This window comes from Elaeis guineensis, chromosome 2, assembly GCF_000442705.2.
Source record: "Elaeis guineensis isolate ETL-2024a chromosome 2, EG11, whole genome shotgun sequence".
NCBI classification, from domain to species: domain Eukaryota; kingdom Viridiplantae; phylum Streptophyta; class Magnoliopsida; order Arecales; family Arecaceae; genus Elaeis; species Elaeis guineensis.
Window position 1 is genome coordinate 13,282,248 of NC_025994.2, and position 22,026 is coordinate 13,304,273.

Sequence of the window (22,026 nt, forward strand, 5' to 3'; positions counted from 1 at the left end):
TATATTTATTGTAAGAAATCTTGTTGTTCAAGCATGGTAGCCATTATAGAGCTATTGTTTGATTAATCTAACCAACTCATTGTACCTTAAAGTTCAAGGACTTTTATTTTTATGCTGTGACAGATATACTAATGGAGACATTTAAAAGAGCCACAGCAGCTCCTGCACAGGCTGCAAACGTACTCACCATGATACGAGCTATTGCAAACCTTTTCAAGCATTCATATTTCTTTAACTGGTTACAATCACATTACAGTGAGGTTAGTTTTTCTCCACCAAGTAAGGTTTCTATGTAGTTGACCTTGAGCTGATTCATGTTTTAAAGTGTGAATGCCGGTCTCTTGTTTAACTTGAACTACTAATTGCTATTGCTATAGTTGATTTTTCTGGTATCCAGGGACCTGTTTGGATTCATCTTTGTGGGAAGCTCTCACATGTGGGAGTTTGGTGGTGAGAGAGTTGTGGATGATGTTGCTAGGAATCAAGGAGGCTAATCAATCTTCATATGACCTTGAATTCTTGTCATTAAACACCTTTCTGGATGGATTTTAGTCTCTTAAAACATGGGGATAGAAGATAAGAAGAATCGATGGGCCTCCATAGTCTCCCTACTCATTCGTACCCTCTGCTTTCCCACTCCCCACCCCACCTCCACCAAAAAAAGAAAAGAAATCAGCCTACTTGACTTCCATGGTGCTGATATAGACCCACAATACCAAAATTGTGTGTTGAGCTGTAGAAACCAAAGAAAAACTAAAATCCCATAAAATTCCAAAAATGGTGAGGAATGACCGGAGACTAGTAGGCATCGATCCCACAAATAAGGTATGGTGTCCAATAGGAATTCCAAGCTTGGACATATAAGTAATGAGAACAGGCTAGCAAGGTATGCAATCTCCATCATATTGCTTGGTACAGGGGATATACCATATATTGAGTGTTGGTGCTACGGTATTCCCCGCATATTGAGTGTTCTGTACCAACACTCAATATAGGATTTTACCGGTTGCGAAGTGGTACAGGGTCTAGTATCAAGATTGCGAACCTTACAAGCTAGTATAAATGATTTTTGAAATGGTAAAGAATCTTACCACCGTACAAATGAAGTCTCCAATTACAAGGTGATAGCACACCATGAAGGACCCTTGAAAAAAAGATCTTTGGAAAACCAGAAAAGATATTAGATGGTTGGCCAAGCAAAATGATGGAAAGTGGCATTACTAGAGTCAGCTGAAAGTAGTGGAAAAAGGATCAATAAACTTGACAACTGAAACTGTAATGATGCAATGAAGGGATCTTGAGCGACTATAGATCTAGATCAAATTAAGAAATAAAACAAGCTCAAGGATATCTGAAATAATAGAAGGGGATGTGGAATGTGAATGAACTGCATATCAAAGACCATATAAGCCATTCAGTGTATGGTTGGAAGTCAGTTTTCACAGAAGACTGGACCAGAGGGAAACCTGTTTAATAGAACCTGCATGGGGGTTCTTTTATTGTCGCCTCTGTTGTCTAGTGATGAATAATGCATAAATTGTTTCTTTAAAGTCATTTGCCACATTAAGTTTGGTTAAGGTTTATGGGGACCTTACTTTACAAATCGAAGCTATAAATGGAAAGCTGTCAAGCCAATGAACAAAATCATTTGTCTGTCCAATGTTGAGGAATTTTGATAGTTGCAATATTCGTGATTTTAGCTGTGCTTTAACACGCAGTAAATGTTCAAATATGTGGTGGTGATCTATTCTAACTGTAGAAGTAGGTAAAGGGTCACCTTAGTGCTAAGTGTTGAAATTTTTCAAAAGTCCTACATTAGCGTCCTAGGATTTAAAACCATGGAATTTACGTCCAAGTCTTGGAGCAACTGCAATATTTACAAAAGCACTTCAGGGTGTTGACTTGCAAGCTTGCGGCCCTAGTATCGGCTGCAGGATACATTTTTTCTGACTGAAGAATGAAAGCCTGGAGTTATACAGCATGTTAAATATGCATCTGTATGTACTGTGAAATACACATCAACACTAGAGTTTTACAAAATCAATGTCAAAGTCAGATATGGTTTTAACCATGCTTATGCATTACTAAGACTTTTATGGCAAGGGTCCTGTAACTAGTTTAATATTGCTCTATATTTCGGGTTTTTTTGATTCCAGTTATTCTGCAACTAGTTAATTCATGAACAAAATAAGTGTTGCCACAATTTGCTTAATCATGAATTTAAACAGAAAGCCATTCTCCATCTAGAACTTAATTTCAATTAATTAATATTTAAAAGCTTTCTTCGATAAGTTTAAAACTTTTTGGTTTCTCTGTTTAAGACAAACAAGAGATTGTAACTTTGTGGGGTTAACATATGTACTGAGGGTAAGAACTATGGGAAAAATGTAAGGAATGATGATTTGAAGTATATACTTTCTGGCATCATTGAAGGCAAAAACTTATGATTGTTTAATTCTTGATAGTATTTGCATTAATCTTTGTCCATTATATGAATTCCCAGATACTGGATGCATTGTCAAGTTGCCGGTCATTGTTTAACAAGAATGCACATCTATCTTATGCCACACTACTGCTAAAGTAAGTCTCTTACGGTGCGTATATCTAAATATTTGGGTTATAGATACTTCAATCTATTAAATATTAATCATGAAATCCAGACCCTTCTTAAGTGCCGCTAAAATTTCCATAGGTGTCAGTGCTATCTTTTTTTGATTCTATGAGTTGTTCTAAGGATCCTATGGCTGTTTTGGAACTTCTAGATATTCTTGGTTGGGTATGACTGAAAGGGCCCTCAGTCATAACTATCTGTAGTGTCAAATCTTGACTTAGGTTGAATGCATCATTTTTTACCTAATTGTTTTTTTCCAAAAAACAAACTATGATAATTAGTTTCTCCAGCAGGCTTGTCACATTTATGTTGTGTAATTGACTCTTGGAAAATAATTCTAACACTTAGGATTCTTCTTAGTTGTATTCTTTATATGGAATAGTCCATGAAAGGAAAGACACAAACTCATCTTGTAAAATTTATACCTATGGCACCCTTGGTATCTAGGTATATGTTCTGAAGTTCAAAATTTAAAGGTTAAAAGCATTTTAGTTCCATCTTTACATCTTAGACCTGCTCCATAAGCATGAAGAGCTCTCCTCAGATTGTTTGTTCTTATGTAAAGAGCTTCTGCTAGACTTTTTGGAGTCACTAAGAAATTATCATCTAATTTTGTGCTGACTGTAGCTTGATATCCTTGTTCTAAGCTCCATTTTTGTTGACCATGCCACCATCTTTTGGTCAACTTTGAGCAACTCAAATGGAGGGGAAGCATCATGTTGGTTTAGTTCGAGGGAAAATTTGGCAGCTTTGAGTCACAAAATGAATAGTTTTCCTGATTCTTTTCTCCAAAAACAGCTGTTGTGTTTTAGGAGGTATGCTTTGATTCATTGAAGAAATACTTGATTACATGAAAGAATCAGTTAGGTGAGGTTAAACATTAGATTTGTAGTAGGATCATACTGCACTTGTAACTTCTCATCCACATATTACAGTCTGCATACATAGATACAAAGTACATCATTACATGACCTGGAAATTATGTCCCGTTATTCTAGCTTGTACATGTTCTTCTGTTGTCAATAATGATGTTGATGGCTTAGACAATATAAGAGATTTTCATGGGGTTTGTAGTATCGGTATATATTTCAACCTGTCTTAGCAGCATGTGTTTTGACTTATGAAGCCCATGTCAAGGGTTGAAGACTGATATCAATTCTCCAGTGGTGTGGGTTCATATGAGTATAAAGTTTGTTCATCGGCAGCACATGCCCAAGCCACTGCCTTGAGCAGTTATATTTGACTTTCTTCATCCTAAGACACAAACTTGGTCAACCTTGCCGCATGGAAAGCACCATAGATTTGGGTGAGTAATCTTTTCCAGTAGTAACTTGCAATTGGGTATGTCATAACCCATAGTGGCTTTGGAACTATAGTGACATACTGACATGCACAGTTTATTGTTCCTGAGACAACCTGCTTTTGCTTAATTACTATATCTCCAGAGCAACTTGGTCAGCAACTGTGTCATCCTAGATTGTGGGCTTTCAATGCATCTTGCCATCTGTCACTTTTGATATATTGTATATTTGTGTTCTTGTGTCTTGATCAGAGAATTCTTAAGGATCCACTGTCTCTCTATGGTCTTCCTGATGATGTTAATGATTACACATGTAGTTGTCATATTGGTAAATGGGAATCAATCAGTTGCAAAGTAGTTCTTGCTTCTGCATCCAGGTAGTACCTCTTTCCTACCATAGTGCACATAGTACCTTCTTATAAACTCCAGTTGATGGGAACAAGCCACTTCTATATGATCCTTCTTGTACCACATCTTTAATCTTTGAACTTTATGAGCTGCTTCCACTATATTTTGCCAGTTCGAGATAAAGTGCTTTTTTAGCAGGTTCAGTTCCAGACTAGACTGCCATAGAGAAAAAGTCTCTAAGAAAAAAGACTACTGGACACTTGGTGCCACCTTTCGCCACCACATTATATTAGTAACCTATTTATTTAAGGGCAGCAAAGGCAAGTCAGCGGCTGAAAAGGTCAACCAATAGACCAAGCGCCAGAGTGAGGGACAGCTAGCCAGATAACATGAAAGGAAGAAAATAAGCTCTGTTCAGAATGATCAATAAAAATGATTGGGAGTAATGATCGAATGCCGAGTAGAGTTTATAAAGTGGAGTGATCATTGCTTGGAGACCCGATGGATGGGAGTCTCCCCCATAGGAGCGAACTCATTCCCATTTGATTTTCCTACCTTCAGAGGTAAGGGATCTTTTCCCGTTGAGCCCCTTTTCTCCTCGGTCCACTGAGACAAAATGTAGGATTGGTGCCAACATTGATAACATGCAGTCCGTGTATTCATTTTAGCTTTGATTTCTTTGTGGGGGATTATCTTGCAGCTTTATGGTTTGATAGTATGTCCCTTGAAAAAAAAAAACTTGAAAGAATAAGGCGATCTCTTGTCATTCTTGCAGTCAACAGTATCATCTTCAAGTCTGCAATTCTTAGCACTTCTTAAGAATGATTGGTGAACTAGATTCATGAGGTCAATTCCTAATATAATTGAAATAAGTGTTGTTATTTACTGTTATGGATACTAAAATATTATCTGTGTATCACTTTTTAGGTTGTCCTGATTCAGCTTATTGTTTGTTTTTATTTACCATATTGCTTTCCTAAGTACTTTTCTGATGTACAAGTGAAATATATTCATGTATCATGAAGCTCTTATTCTTTTTTTTCCCTCCAAATTTCTTTGTTATTGTAGCTATGCTGTTCTTTTTGTCGAAATTAAGGATGAGGAAGGCCAGGCTCAGGTTCTCTCTGCAGCTCTTGAAGTATGACCAGTTCTTCACGCACCCTCTAAACTCAATTCATATCTTCCTTTCATTATCTTACGTAGTTTTGTTTGTGCATGACATTAGTATTTAAAATATCCGTCTTTTAATCCAAATTCTAATGTTCATTCTGTTACAGCACTTGTTGTATTCTAATATATCTCTCCCTAATGGCTTTTAGATTGCAGAGGATGGGAATCAAGATGTTGATTCAAGATTCCGAGCACTTGTTGCCATTGGTTCACTGGTATCCTTTGAAATTTAAGTTTATATATGCAGTTGTTAAGCATTTATTTGAATTTTGGCTTGAAGTTATCCAGTTTTCTAGAATGCTCAAGCTTTTACATACATGCACTTTTACATACACATACTAAATACATATATTTGTATGTAGCTGCTAACATACCTCCCTACCTATGTACGTTCTGAACGTTGATGTGCATTGATCTTTCTTGTGTTTCTTTTAATCATTTTCTTACTTTGAAAAATATTAGCTGCAGTATATCTTTGCAATCATTCTAGTGTCCTGTTCCATAATTACTGGATGGCACTATGACAACTGTTCCTTTGTTTTCTTCATGCTTAGTGGTCTTGTTGTGCCTAGAACCACGTTCATACCAACCTGATCCACTAAGAAGCTGATTGATAAAACAATTTGTCCAGGCAAGAGAAACAGTATTTAATATGAATCAGCAAAACACTTCATTTCTTCATTGACGAGGAGAAAGTGTAGAGAAACTATAGAGAAAATGACCCCCACCCCCACAAATAAAAAAAAAAAAGGAAAAAATAAGAAAGAAAAGAAAAAAAAGACACCAAAGTTCAGATTTGGAACAAGCCACATGACCTTGACAAATTTCTTGAAACCCTCTTAGATTTCTCTCATGAGCGTACACTAGAGATTAGACACATTTATAGAGTTCCTAAACCCAAGCCAAGTAGATCCCAATGATAAGAACTTTCCTGTGTCAACAAAGTCCTGTTAACATAAAGTGTAGAGTTCCTAAACCAAACCAAGTAAACCCCAATAATAAGAACTTTCCTGTGAATGTATCTGTTCACCAAATCCTGTTAACATAAGAATTTGACACTATATTCGACAGGTCTATTTTGAAAGTATGCTTTTCATGTGATGGAATTTGAAAAGTAGAGAAGGAAAAGAAACAGAAAAACGGCTTTTTCTAATCTTTAAGGCTAGTCAAAGAATCCAAGCCTTGATGTTGAAAAGCAATGAAAAATGTGATCTAGTGAAATTTCCTTTGAAGATCAGGGGTGCTGAGTTACTTGTCAGTGCGTCATTTAGCCTTTTTACTTGATGCCAGTTAATTTATTTTGAGTTAATAAATTTAGCAGGGTAGAATAGGTTATCTCAGCACTGGTTGGCATGTCCCATGATGGTTGCTAACTTTGTTATATTAAATTCTTCTGTTGATCAATTTCAGATTTGGCAATTTTAGTATGTAATATCTCCACTTGGGGGACTGTTATCCCACACCTCTTTGTATAACTTTTGAGACAGTATAATAGAATTTCCTTGGGTGTTCTTTACTTGGGGGACTGTTATCCTACACCTCTTTGTACAACTTTTGAGACATTATAATAGAATTTCCTTGGGTGTTCCCTGTTCACCTGATATATTACTTCTGCTAAGAAAATACATTGATAGAATTTCCTTGGGTGTTCACCTGATATATTAATTCTGCTATGAAAATACATTGATGTGAATTGCATATTACCATTTCAGATGATTTCTATGGTTTGAAACATGGAGGGTCTGTTTGATGCCTGCTCAAAGTAACCATACGTTTGTCTTTATATGGTTGTCATTGAGACAAAGTTTAATAGTGGGTAAGGAATTCTTCCAATGGAGGAACTTTAAATCATACAATCCCAAAAAAGTTGGGATGCTGGAAATTGCCTTTTAGATGGAACTTGGCATCCTATATGTTTTTGGGGATTGTTCAGTGGAAGCTGCAATGGTGTGATTTCCTCCATTAGTTTCTTCTCTTATCACTATCCATTCCCTCAACATTGACGATGCATGGAGTTTAGGAAGGACAGCTTATGCCAGCATCTTGACAGGCTGTTTTGAATAATTTATCTATTATTGACTACATGACTGCTTCATTTTTACTCCTGAAATTTTGACATGCTGTCCCTAAGCTTTAAGACTGCCATCTGCTATTGGGAATATTAGTTCCTTTCAATATATTTTCAATGCATCCATCATGAAATCTGTACGTCTTTGAGGAGATCCAGCAAAATGCAAATGGTTTGCAACATTGAGGGGTTTTTCTGCTACCAATGATATAACTAAAATTTTATGCGTTTGTTTTCCTTGATTTATTTTAAATTAGATGTTAGATGGCCTTGTAAAGTCGATTGCAATTGATCTGGATGTCCAAAGTGTTGCAAATGATGCAAAAGCTTCAATGGAATCAAAGATTGCAGAAGTTGGGGCTGACATTGAGCTTATAATAAAAGCTGCATAACAGCCAATTTGCAGGTACTTCCTATCTTAGGATCTCTCCCGAAATTTTTCCCTTGATCTTTCTGTTGCTTGCTGGTATGGGTGATCATGCTTAGGATCTTCGGTGCAGCCAGCTAGATTTGGTCCTGATGATATTAGCTGCTTTCTTTTTCTATCCTCACAGCAATTCAGCAAGTTCAGGAATGCAGATTAATTCTATTAGCATGAGCTGAAAAGCAGCCTTTGGCAAAGAGGGGCTCTGTCATGCAGTCAGCCGAAAAGCAGAAGGCAGGAGTGCATCTGCATGCGCCTTGGGACTAAAAGATACTTTCACCAACTTGTGTTTAATAGATGCGTGTGGCCGGTGGACTTGGAGTTTTCTACATTTGCTCGTTAATTTCTTCTCATGGACAGGTCCTGAATCTACGTTGAACTTAATTAGTCAAGAAACTGATGTCTCGAACCTATGACCCGTGCTTTGTCAACTTTGATTTTAAGGGCCTGATTGTTTTTATCTGTTGGCCTGCATTCACAATTCGGCCCAAGGATTTTTTTTGTTCAATGCAAGTCTAATGAGTACTAGCGTAACATTTTTTTGTGCAGCCATCTGATTTTGCAGGATTTATTTTAGTCTGCAGTGGGCGTTATTTCCATGTTATAGGTGACATCAAATAGGTTTGCAATGGGCGTATTCCGTGTTTTAACAAAATTTATGTGATGTTCTGCTGTTGGGCTGATCGCTCAGTCTAGAAGACCTGCATGACCTTACCGTGTCGCATCCACCACGGTAGTGTTTGAGTGAGGCATGTTCGGCTATTTGTTAGTTAAGATTTCTATTATTGTATTTTTTTTTTTTTTAATGAACCTTAGTCGAGAAGGACGACTCTGGTTTTACATCCCCAGCCCTTCGCCAACCCCCCACTCTGCCTCCTAATTTGAAGTCCTTTCACATGGAGCAAGTTGATATTTAATGTGTTTTTCTATAAGAGGATTAGGGGATGGTTGGAAAGTTTAGACGGTGGCACATGATGAGGGATTATGTTTCAGTTTATTGCTTGGTTTTATAAAAAGTGCTCCTAAATGATTGCATATTCAAATTTTGTATCTAACTTAAATTTTTAGAAAAAAGTTCAGTTTTGCCTTTTTTTTTTTTTTTTTTTAAAAAAAGTCATACTAGGGCAATGAGTGAAGGTTTCTCACTTTGCTAAACTATGTTCTCTAATCATGGGGATTCGTATCACTGCTTGGCAGGCAATATGTCAATTCGTATCACTATCATGGCGATTCGTATTACTTTGCTATCCTCTTGATTATACAAGAAATGCAGGAAGAGTCATTATTTGCTTTATAGTTTGATGAGAGCTTTTTGTACGGTGGTCAGCAATTTTCAGGTTTGGATTGGTTTTGGTCAAATACTCAAGACGTGCGCCACCAATTTTTAGGTTTGGATTGGTTTTTAGAGCTCAAACACAGTATCTGGAGAGGAAGTCTGTTCCCTGCTTAATGCAAGTGTTGATCCAAAGAGAAACAAGTTGCTTTTGAGCACCGCAACTGTAGCACTTCGATTTTGGGATACCATTTACAAAACTACTAGTTTACACATACCTATTATTTGTGGATTAGTGGACTTTTCTTTTTTTTTTTTTTAATGTTTTTCAATTAGCGTTGAATCTTGAAGATGGCTAGAAAGGATGGGGCTAGATGGATAAACAATTGCTATGGATATTGTTAGCACAAGTTCCGAGTTGTTCGAACTTATCAGCTGGCGTTCCTCCCCTGGTATTGTTAGATACCTATTAAGCTTGTCGGCTTCATATCTCAGTGCTCCAGAGGCAACAAAAGAATGAAAATAAAGTAGAGGAAGAAAAATCCTGCTCAGCTCCATGTTAAGGGCTCTTGGGCGTTGCCAGCGAGGAATGCTTTAGGAGAGCAATGACATCACTCGGATTTGACGTCTCACGGTGGACCAGATAGTGCGTGGACGTGTAACGTGGTCAGTTCAGGCAGAGTCTTCTTTTGCAAAGGCGTCTTAACACGGGATCCGGCTTTGAGCATGGGTCGTCCACGGTGAGTGTGCACAGTGCTGTGCAGCCATCATCTCGTGATGCCCTATCCATTTGAGCCCTGGATCAAGTTCAAAAAATAAAAATAAAAATATGATAAAGTCTTCTTCCACCGATTTCATCAGAGAAGAGAAGCCAAATCTGGAAAGAATTCGGCCTTCTCCCCACTCTATAAAATGCTCCCTTCCCCCCAAGACCCTCCACTGGCCTTCCTCCTCTTTTCCTCCTGATTTCTTCCGTTGAAGCCGTGACCTCTCGTACTCGTCGAAAATTGAAGCCGACGACGCTGCTGAAGCTTGAGGTAAGCCCTTCTCCTCCTTCCTCTCTTCCGTTCCCTCCTCATGACTTCGTGCACCCTCGTCGGCTGTCGGGATCATCGAAAAATCTATTAAAAAGTGAACTCCTGTTTTGCTTTGTTCGGCTGGGCCATCTCCTCTCTTTTCCGACCACCAGCACCGTCGTTTGTGGTGTCTCATCCTTAGGTTTGGATCCCCACTTCTCTACCTATCATTCTCGAAAGGCCTTGGCCATCGGCAACTAGCCAATGATCGGAAAACAAGAGGAAAAGGGGCGGATCCCCTGTTTTTCGAATTTTTTTTTTAAAACCCTGCCGGCTGAGCCTCGCTGCGGTGATCTTTTGCTCTCTGCTGTCGGCCGTTGCTGTCGGACCTCCGACCATACCACCGTCCTCACCGAAGCCCGAGCCACCGAGCCCCCTTCTCTCGTGTCCCTCTTCTGTTCGGCCAGAAAAAGAGAGAAGAGAAGAGGAAAGAAAGAAGAAAAGAAATAAGAGGAAAGAAAGAAGAAAAAAGAGAAGAAGAAAAAGAAAAAGAAAAAGAAGAAAAAGGAAAAGAAAAGGAAAGAAAAAAAAAAGAAAAAAAAATGAGAGTGAGTTTTTCTCTCTTCTCTCTCTACTTTCTCTCTCTAATTTCTCTCTAGATTCTCTCTCTACTTTCTCTCTAAAATTTTTCTCTCTGGTTGCAATATGGATCCTAGGATAAACTTGAGATGAAAATTAGATGACCTGAGATTGCTTCGAAATTCGTGCAGTAGATTGGATCCTGGTCTGGTCCTTATTAGAAATTTATAATATTGGTCATGGTTAATCTATATTGAGTCACCCTGATATGACCTCTGATGATCTCGATCATAATTGTCTCATTTAAAGGATACGAAGATTCTCTCTCCACTTTCTCTTTCTACTTTTCTCTCCAAATTTTTTTCTCTCTTCATGGATTTTCTCTCTCTAGAAGTCTTGTGGACCAATGGAGGGTCCAGATATTTAGACAAATCTCAATTTTGGTTAATCCTAGAAGAGATCCTGGATTTGTGTTATTAGGATCGTTTATCCATAATTTCTCCATATATGATTTTTATATTTAATCCTGATCATGTAGAGATATAATTATTGTACAAGAAGATATGGAGCAAAATATCTTAATTTCGGATTCGTAGATTGAGGAGCTCATCGAATTCTACTTTTAGATCGATCATTGATAGAGGTAAGAATCTCTGTACATGATCACTATTATATATACTATTTTATCGTTGGTCTTGCATCATTGATTTTGCATCGTTGGATTTGAGATCGATGAATTGCTATGCTTGAGACACCGTTATATTGCTTATATGATTTTTGAGCATGAGTACATTATGTCAATACATATGTATCAATGATTGATGGCATGATTGTATGGATTTGATATATCTAATTTGGTCATAGTGTAAATCAAAATTGATTTGGTGAAATCAACATATAATGATTAAATGAAAAAGAGATATGGTTTCGACTAGTCTTGTCATGTGGAACAGTCCGCCAGGAGCTTATGCTTGGGACAGTCCGTCAGGAGCTTATGCCTGCGACAGCCGGCCAGGAGCTTATGCTTGGGACAGCTTGTCAGGAGCTTATGCCTGGGACAGTCCCATGGGCTTATATGTGGATCAATCGGTTAGGAGCTTATGCCTGGGACAGCCCGCTAGAAGCTTATGCCTGGGATAGCCTTGAGAGGCTTATGAGTGAAAATTTGATCGGATGAAAATTGAGGCATAGTGTTGGTTGTCCAAAGCTAGAAAGAAAAAGATTAAAGATTATGTGATAATAAAAAGAGAAAGAAAAGACAAGACATGAAATATTGTTAAACAAAAGTATTTCACCTATTAACATATAATGATGCATCTCTTTTGACAAGACAGATAATTTATAGATATTTGTATTATTCCGGATATTAAACATGAGATTTTATGTTTTATTGCTTATTTTTATTTTCAGATTATATTATTATATTAGTGTGATATAAGAATTCTTACTGGGCTGTAAAGCTTACATCCCTTCATCTTTCTTTTTCTCTTAAGGTTACAGGATGCTCATGATTGGCTATGATTTAGATTTGTGGGTGAGCAGATGAATAGATAGAGTGTCATGATACATGATCAGAGGATTGAAGAAATTATATTTGTAATTATGCAAGTTTTACTAATTATGATTGAAATTAGATATTATGGATGTTGAGGTTGTAATAAATTACTTTTGGCCTTGCATATTCTTTAGGGCTTGCTCTAAAGAATGTGTGGCCATCACGTATCCAATCCAGGTGTTGGGTTCGGGGTGTGACAGAATGGTATCAGAGCCTAGGTCATAATCATTTAGAAACTAGGATATAAGTGATTAGGATATGATAGAGTAATATCAGAGCTTAGGTTTAAGATCACTAAGGTTATGAAGTGATATCAAAATTTTATATATGATCAATAAGATGTGACAGAGTGGTATCAGAGCTTAGGTTATGATCATTTGGAGACTATGATATAAATGAGTAGAGTATGATAGATAATATCAGAGCTTAAGGTTATGCTTATTAAGAATGTAATAGAATGATATTAGAGTTTAGATTATGATCACTAGAGAATATGACTTAAGTGAGTATGATATAAATGAGTAGAGTATGATATATAATATCAGAGCTTAAGGTTATTCTTATTAAGGATGTAATAGAATGATATTAGAGTTTAGGTTATGATCACTAGAGAATATGACTTAAGTGGTATTAAGGTTATAATTATTCAAAATTATGATTTTAGTAATATTTGAACTTAAGTTATGATCATGAGGAACATGATAGACATAAAAAAAAAGATTCAATAATTAGATTTCGAATCAATAGATACTATAATGAAATTTATACATAAGTGGTATATAATGTCTATAATAAAATTAACGAGTTATATCTGAAGCGAAAATTTAGTGTAGGGGCAAAATAGTAATTTTAAAACTTTTTCAAAATTACTATTTTACAGCGGAATTATTAATTAATCTCATTAATTAATACTAATTAACCCTACACTAGGATCTAAATATGATACAACAGCATGCATTTAAATTTGAAATTCAAATTTGAATCAGTAAACGTTTTACAGTACTGTGTTCAGAACACATCACCTTTTGCGGGTAGTCGATCACCGTAATCTGATCACCATCGAGGGGCTCTGATCGTCACGTCACAGCCACATAAATGTCTGGCCTCTGTGGATCGTCCACACGAAGCTCCCCTCTGATCAGCTCCTCACGAATGCTAGTTCGTGATTTCACCCTTTTGATGGCAGATGTTGATCGAACTCCTTCGATCGATGTGTGCTGACTTCTCGGATGCTCTGGATCATCTGCACAGTTGCTTGAGAGGCTGATGGATCTCTCCCTGAAATTTGGTGGACTCACGACACTCGTGGCACACCAATCTCACTTCCCGAACCCTAGGTAGAAACCCTAGGGTACACACCAAAAACCCTGCGCCCAATTTTCTCCCTTTTCTTTCTTTTTCTCTCGGAAGGTTTTGGACCTTCACCTTGCGCAGAAGCCTTCCTCATGCCCCAAAGTTTCTCTCCTAAAATTTCTACGCACGTCCCACCTTTCTCCTCTTTTTAAAACAACGTCGAACGTGTCTTATCCGCGTGAGAGGATAAAGACAAGAGGTTACACATTTGAATTCAAATCAAATTTGAATTCAAACGAAAACCAACTTATCCCTATCCTTTTGGGTGTGAGAAGAGAAGGGGCGTGGCTCTTTGTGCATGGAAAATGTTTTACGAGAAACCTTTTCTCGTGTAAGTAATGTGGTGCACAAAATGGATAAGGATGAAAGGGCAAGTGATAAGTTATCCATTCAAATTCAAACATGCTTTGAATTTGAATGGCTAACTAATTATTTTATCCATCCATATGGCGCACAAATGAGGGCGTGGGGAAGGGTTTTGCGTGAGAAAAATTTCACGAGAAGTTTCTTCTCGTGAATACAAATGGGTGCAAGGAAGTTGGGTGTCTCAGGGAATTTAAAACAAGGTGATTTGATTCAAATTGAGCCAACCTAGTTTAAAATAGGTTAAGCACAATTAGATCAGATTAAACCCAACATAACTAGGCTTAATTAGGCTCAATAAAATTTTAATCAAATCAGAAATTAACTAAACCTAACCCCTGATCAAATCAGGGACTAAACCACCTTAGCGATTAGGTCAACATTTAACCTAATCGGGTCAATCCAAACTGAATCCAATTTAATTTGGACTTGATCCAAAAATAATTACTCAATCAAATTGAGTTAATTAATGATTAAATCACTAATTAAATCTCTCATAAATATTGAGTCCAAATTCGATGGGCAATCAGGCATCAGAGACCATCGATATGAAACCCTGATCAAAGAGTTCAAATTTCAAATTCAAAATTTGAAATTCCAAATTTTGACCCCGGTACCCAAAATGTGTGGAACTCATGATTAGAGAATCCTAATTCTCAATCATAGAGTCCCAGATAGATAAGACTCATAATCAGCCATCAGATCAGAAAGGAACCTCTAATGTGTGTGACCCCGCAGGTTCGAACCTAAACCGGTAGCACAGGAACCAATTCCTGTACTAATCGAAGTGACCATCTAGCAATGGTACCCGACGACCGGATAGGTCGAATAATCGCAATCGCAACATTCAGAACCTACGTGAATATGGTTACCGTATAATTCATCCCTTTTGACCCCTGTGTTTAGGACGACTCAGTGTTAAACTGTCAACCCTGATGATATCATCCGAATCGCGCTCAACTCAATTAGTCCTGTGACTCCTCACTAGGACTACCCTGGCCAAGGTTTTGCTAAATTGAAACACGACTGTACACAGCTCCTAAACTGGAGTGGTCAATCCCATCTTGACACACGCACCGACAAGTCAAGTACTTGACTACGCCCAGCAACCTTCCGTTACTGAATTAGAAATTCAGATAGTCCAGTGCCTAAGTACAGTGAGTTGCTTGCAAGTCACCGTGGCGGTCTCAGGTCGGAGGGACATTTATACCCATATCCCATCGGAGCAAATCTTGACAGCAGAAATAGCTCCAGAGTTGGTCACGTTCAGTGCAGATGTACCATTACATCTCACCTGTATGCCATACCAGTGTCTCCACACTCTTTGGTTATGAGGACAACCAACCCATATGGCACACAACGACCTATGCTCGATAAACGTTGTCGTCCTTGGTAACAACGTATCATTTGGTCGCGAACATGTTTAAGGACTAAGTGACAAATCCTCCTTTGTCGAGTCTAAATAGTCCTAAGGACTTCACCACAACACAGGAGTTCATTAGAAGATGAAACATTTGTGATGAAAAAATACCAAAATAACTTTTATTTATTTATAATTCATGTACTAATACAAAAAGGAGCACAACCGTCAACAGGCTGACGATTGGCTTTGGGACACTATTTCCAACAATCTCCCACTTGGCCTAAAGCCTATCGGTGCAGTATCTAATACCCATCTTCGACTTGTAGTCGTTGAACTCCTTCACCGCAATGGCTTTAGTGAATGGGTCGGCCAGGTTCTCCTTCCCGTCGATCTTCTGAAAGTCGACGTCACCTCGATCCACGATCTCTCGGATGAGATGGTAGCGGCGCAGAATATGCTTCGTCCGCTGGTGTGCCTTTGGTTCCTTCGCCTGAGCAATGGCTCCAGAGCTGTCGCCGTAGAGCAGAATTGGACCAACAAGGGAGGGTGCTACTCCGAGCTCGGTGATAAATTTCCTCAGCCACACCGCTTCTTTGGCAGCATCTGATGCAGCAATATACTCCGCCTCGCATACTGAATCAGCCACAGTGTGCTGCTTGGAACTCTTCCAGCAGACAGCCCCACCATTAAGGGTAAAAATAAATCCTGACACACTCTTGCTATCATCGCGATCAGACTGAAAACTAGAGTCTGTAAACCCTATAAGTCTCAAGTCCGATTCACCATATATAAGCCACTGGTCCTTAGTATTTCTTAAATACTTCAGGATGGTTTTAACAACCTTCCAGTGATTCTCTCCTGGATCAGATTGGTATCTACTCACTACCCCTAGTGAGTATGCCACATCTGGTCGTGTACATGTCATGACGTACATGATAGATCCCACTGTCGAAGCATATGAAATTCTACCCATACGCTCTCTCTCTTAAGGTGTTGTCGGACAATCCCTCTTCGAGAGAGAAATTCCATGGCCTATCGGTAGATAGCCTTTCTTGGAATTTTCCATGCTGAACCTTTTCAGCATAGTATCAATGTACGTGGACTGGGATAAGCCAAGCAACTTTTTGGATCTATCCCTATAGATCCTCATCCCTAGGATGTAGGAAGCTTCTCCCAGATCCTTCATGGAGAATTGTGACGATAGCCAAATCTTTATTCCCTGTAATGCAGGGACATCATTCCCGATTAAGAGAATGTCATCCACATACAATACAAGAAATACTACTACTGGACCATTAGCCCACTTATAAATGCAGGGCTCTTCTCCGTTCTTAACGAAGCCATACGTTTTGATCGTCCTATCAAAACGTATGTTCCAACTCCGAGATGCCTGCTTAAGTCCATAAATGGACCTCTGTAGCTTGCACACCTTAGACTCATCTGTGGATGTGAACCCTTCAGGTTGTATCATATACACCTCTTCGTCCAGTTCTCCGTTTAGGAAAGCTGTCTTCACATCCATCTGCCAGATTTCATAGTCCAGATGGGCAGCTATCGCAAGCATAATCCGAATGGATTTGAGCATTGCCACAGGAGAAAATGTCTCGTCATAGTCTATACCATAACGTTGACGATATCCCTTGGCAACCAAACGGGCTTTATAGGTCTCCACCTTTTCATTTGTGCCCCTCTTCCTTTTGAAGACCCACTTACACCCTATGGGTTTTACTCCTTCGGGTGGGTCAATCAATGTCCACACATCGTTGACCTTCATGGACTCCATTTCGGATTTCATGGCCTCTAGCCATTTCTCAGAGTCAGGCCTCTGCATTGCATCCATGTAGGTGATCGGATCCTCATCGTTTTCATCAAGTTCGACAGGATCACCATCCCGGACCAAGAAACCGTAGTATCTGTCCGGTTGATGTGGTACTCTACCAGACCGCCTTAAGGGTGCATAATCAATGGGCTCCAGATCTGATCTAATCAAATCCGGTTCAGGTTCAGTAATATGTGTCGGTTTTTCCACCTGTCGAACTTCATCAAGTTCGACTTTAGAGGCAACAGTTCCTTCACTAAGGAACTCCTTTTCTAAAAAGATTGCCTTAAGGCTGACAAACACCTTTTGCTCATCAGCAAGGTAGAAATAATACCCTTTGGTCTCTTTTGGGTACCCTATAAAATTACACTTGTCAGACCTAGGTCCAAGCTTGTCTGTAATTAAACGTTTAACATAAGCCGGACACCCCCAAACCCTAAGGTGCGAGAGTACTGGCTTACGTCCTATCCATATCTCATATGGTGTTTTGGCTACAGACTTACTCGAAACTCTATTTAGAAGGTAACAAGCCGATTCGAGCGCATATCCCCAGAGGGAGATCGGCAGACCAGCAAATCCCATCATGGATCGAACCATGTCTAACAGGGTCCGATTCCTCCTTTCAGACACACCATTATGCTGTGGTGTTCCAGGAGGAGTCCACTGAGAGAGAATTTTATTCTCCCCTAACTACGTCAGAAACTCATTGGAAAGGTATTCACCTCCTCGATCAGATCGAAGAGTTTTAATACACTTCTCAGTTTGTTTTTCTACCTCATTTCGGAATAGTTTGAACATTTCAAATGATTCCGACTTATGCTTCATTAAATAGACATACCCATACCTAGATAGGTCGTTTGTGAAAGTTATGAAGTAGAAAAATCCACCTCTTGCACTTGAGCTCATGGGTCCACATACATCAGAATGTACCAGACCTAAGAGTTCACTGGCTCGCTCACCTTTTCCAGTAAAAGGTGACTTGGTCATCTTCCCAAGAAGACAGGACTCACAGGTTGGAAGTGATTCACAATCACTAACTTCAAGAATTCCTTCTTGAGCCAACCTATTTATCCTGTTCTTATTGATATGACCTAGCCTACAGTGCCAAAGGTAGACTTCTGACACATTATCTATTCTAGAGCGTTTACCGAATTTTTGAACCACATTAACAGGCTGTGATAGTAAGTAAATTTTATTATTTAATTGTCCAACAAATATTGTAACACCATTCAAAATGATATTACAAATATTTTTTTTTATTAAAAAATCATAATCGTACATGGCCAAAAGGCCTACAGAAATAATATTTAATAAAAAACTTGGACAATAGTGACATTCACTCAGAATTACAGTACGAGAATTGATTACAAGACTCATGATTCCTAAAGCTAGAACTGGAACTTTGCTTCCATCTCCAACATTCAGGAACCTCTCACCTTCATCAAATCTCCTACTGACCTGCAGACCCTGCATCGAATTACAAATATGATAAGGGCTTCCGGTATCCAATACCCAGGCAGTAGTATCACAAATCGAAAAGTTGCAAGGAGTTATTATATAATTACCTTGCTTCTTCTTTGGCCTGTTCGGATCCAGGGAGGCAATGTATTGAGGACAGTTCCTCTTCCAATACCCGTGCTTCTTGCAAAAGAAGCACTCCGCCTGGCTCTGGTCGTGCTTGCGCTTCTTGGTCTGACCCCGTGCTACTGTCCCAGCATGAGATTGTACCTTCTTATTTTTCTTCTTCTTGTTCTTCTTCCCCTTCCCAAAGGGTTGACGACGAGAAGAAGACCCTCCCACTACATTCACCGACTCCTTATGGAGTTGGTGATCCTTCTCAAAGTTCTGCAGCAACCCCAACAATCCGTGGTAGTTTACTGCAGGCTTTGTCATTCGAAAATGAGTAAGGAATGGGAGGAAGGACTTGGGCAAGGAATTAAGGATCGCATCCTTACCGAGCTGCTCGTGCAGAGGAAAGCCCAATTTGCTTAGGCGCTCAATCATCTCGATCATGTACAGTACATGATCAGTGACTGAGGCCCCATCCCTCATCCGAGCATTGAAAATGGCACAACTAGTTTTGTGCCTTTCAACGTCGTCAGGTGTGCCAAAGGAGTCGTTCAACATTTGAAGCATCTCCTGTGGCTGGGCGTTCTCAAATCTTCGGCTGAACTCGTCATTCATTGCTGCCAGCATAATACATCGAACGGTGGTGCGGTCATTGAGCCACTTCAAGTAAGTATCTCGGATCGCCTTACTAGCGTTCGGAGCTGGCTCCTCAGGTGTTGGATCCGTTACTACATAAAGGATCCGCTCATGCTCAAGGACGATTTTCAATTTTCGATACCAGCTATCGAAATTGGGTCCCATGAGCTTGTCATTATCTAATAATGACCGGAGCGACAGGGTAGTGGCCATAGCTGTTTAAAGAAAAACGAGACCTCTATTAGTACATAAATTAATACTAAAGACTTGGATTTTAGTCTAAAGTTTTTTCCAATATTTTTACGAACTGGTAGCCTCATCCTCCAATTCGAGGAATTACTTTAATTCCTTAATGGGTACTAGAATCCACACAGACTACACATGAGTCCAACTTTGGTTGGTCAACCCATGTGCATCTATGGGTAGGTTCTTAACCAGTTGTTTCTCTAAATAACTTCTAGTAATTGATTTTACCCCAGAACCTAATCAGTAGGCTTTGGCCTCCACTGAAAAGATCTGGTTAGGTCCAACCATTAACATGACTTAATTTAGTGAATCGGATCAATAAATGATCAGGTCCGACTTTGGCCGGCCAACCTAACCACCATCAGAAAGACTCGATCAAATTATCATATTATGAATAATAATTCCATTAGCCAATGAGCACCAGGCCTTTGGGCCTCCAATGATCATTGAACTAATGAACTCATTATCACTCACTTAATGGGAGGCTATGACTTAGTTATCATTATAACTTAATCATTTTAGGGACCTAATAATTTTGAGGATTTTATTAAAGAATAGTAGAGAAAAAATCATCCAGCCAATTTCAATCCTCCCACTGACTTCATCAAGTCAGATTAAAAAAGGATTTAATTAAAGCTGGCATTAGGAGCACCTAAATCAGTCACACTGATTTACCTAATGACATGGGTGAGCTCTAATCACCAAGTGATCTAATCAAAATCTAACTTACCAGATTGGCCAGGTAAGTGAGATCAGTGGTGGAGATTTGCCATTAACTCGTCAATGATCGAATCAATGCGAGTAGCTCCCGCTTAAGAACCACTGGTCAAAACTGCCGAACTTACCTTAGACACCAACCGGTTCATTAGTTTTAATTTTGATCAACTTAGTAAATAGGGCTCCACCGCGTAGCCATGAATTAAGTCCATCTTGGTCTAGTTAAAGACATGGACCCATTCAACTACAACTATTGAAGTTGAGTCTAGAGTATCCTTGACCTAATCTAATTCAACTTTTGATTAGATTTGACCAATTACTCCATTTAGTCCATTTTTTAAACTAACCTTAGGTCTAACCCAATTATGGACCTAATTCATTTAACCCATTGACCCACAAGTTTATGCAATTGTCTTAGGTCTTAATTCACAATTCTAGACCTACTAGATAACACTTAATTCTTTTAATTAAGTACTTGGGCTGATGGGTCAGGGTTTGGCATTTTGAAAATAATTTTCAAATTTGAAATATTTTATTTTCTGTTCACCTAATGTGTTAACTCATTTCACAAACGGGTCTACACATTTCATAAACAGCAATTCTATTGCTCATTTCATAACAGAAAATAACTCAAAATAAATCATAAATTTTCTTTTAGATCTAATCTAACACATTCATGATAAATTTCTTAATTAAGTCCTTTCGCTGCTTCATCGGTATGGGATATAATTGCATCGGCACCCCTACCGCCATAGGAGACCCCATCGAATGGGAAGAGAGGGCCTTTAAACCCTACTTTTCTCCTATGACCGGACGGCCATGGCAACCAACCCAATTAGATTACTTGCTACTTGGATCAAGTATATCTAAATATACCAATTTCAAAATTTAAATTTTGAATTTCAAATTTCAAATTTTAAATTTTAAATTTCAAATTTGTGATTTCAACCAAATTTTAAATTTCGAATTTTCAATCTTTGAATTTTAAATTTTGAATTTTGAATTTCAAATTTCAAATTTCGAATTTCAAATTTCAAATTTCAAATTTGAGATTTCAACCAAATTTTAAATTTTAAATTTTGAATTTCAAATTTCAAATTTCAAATTTCAAATTTCAAATTTCAAATTTTAAATTTGAGATTTCAACCAAATTTTAAATTTCAAATTTTGAATTTCAAATTTGAAACTTCTAACAAATTTCAAATTTCAAATTTCAAATCTTTTTGAATTTTAAATTTTGAATTTTAAATTTAAACTTATAGATTACACCTTAATCTATGCATGCATATGTATATCATATTCTAGAACCATGCTCTGATACCATTTGAAGCGAAAATTTAGTGCAGGGGCAAAATGATAATTTTAAAACTTTTTCAAAATTACTATTTTACAGTGAAATTATTAATTAATCTCATTAATTAATACTAATTAATCCTACACTAGGATCTAAATATGATACAACAGCATGCATTTAAATTTGAAATTCAAATTTAAATCAGTAAACGTTTTACAGTACTGTGTTCAGAACACATCACCTTTTGCGGATAGTCGATCATCGCAATCTGATCACCGTCGGGGGGCTCTGATCATCACGTCGTAGCCACACAAATGTCTGG

At 38.3% G+C, this 22,026-nt stretch overlaps 1 protein-coding gene across 2 annotated transcripts in view; it reads left to right on the forward strand.

The window, feature by feature from the left end:
• Positions 1-8,469, forward strand: part of LOC105060095 (uncharacterized) — a 78,399-nt gene extending 69,930 nt beyond the window's left edge. For both annotated transcript variants that reach the window (XM_029260511.2, XM_010943694.4), the window contains exons 18-23: positions 124-260; positions 2,504-2,580; positions 5,328-5,397; positions 5,579-5,644; positions 7,755-7,903; positions 8,052-8,469. In XM_029260511.2, the coding sequence (XP_029116344.1) occupies positions 124-260; positions 2,504-2,580; positions 5,328-5,397; positions 5,579-5,644; positions 7,755-7,889 (485 nt within the window). In that variant the 3' untranslated portion in view covers positions 7,890-7,903; positions 8,052-8,469. The remainder of the gene's footprint in view (positions 1-123; positions 261-2,503; positions 2,581-5,327; positions 5,398-5,578; positions 5,645-7,754; positions 7,904-8,051) is intronic.
• The last annotated feature ends 13,557 nt before the right edge of the window (positions 8,470-22,026 follow it).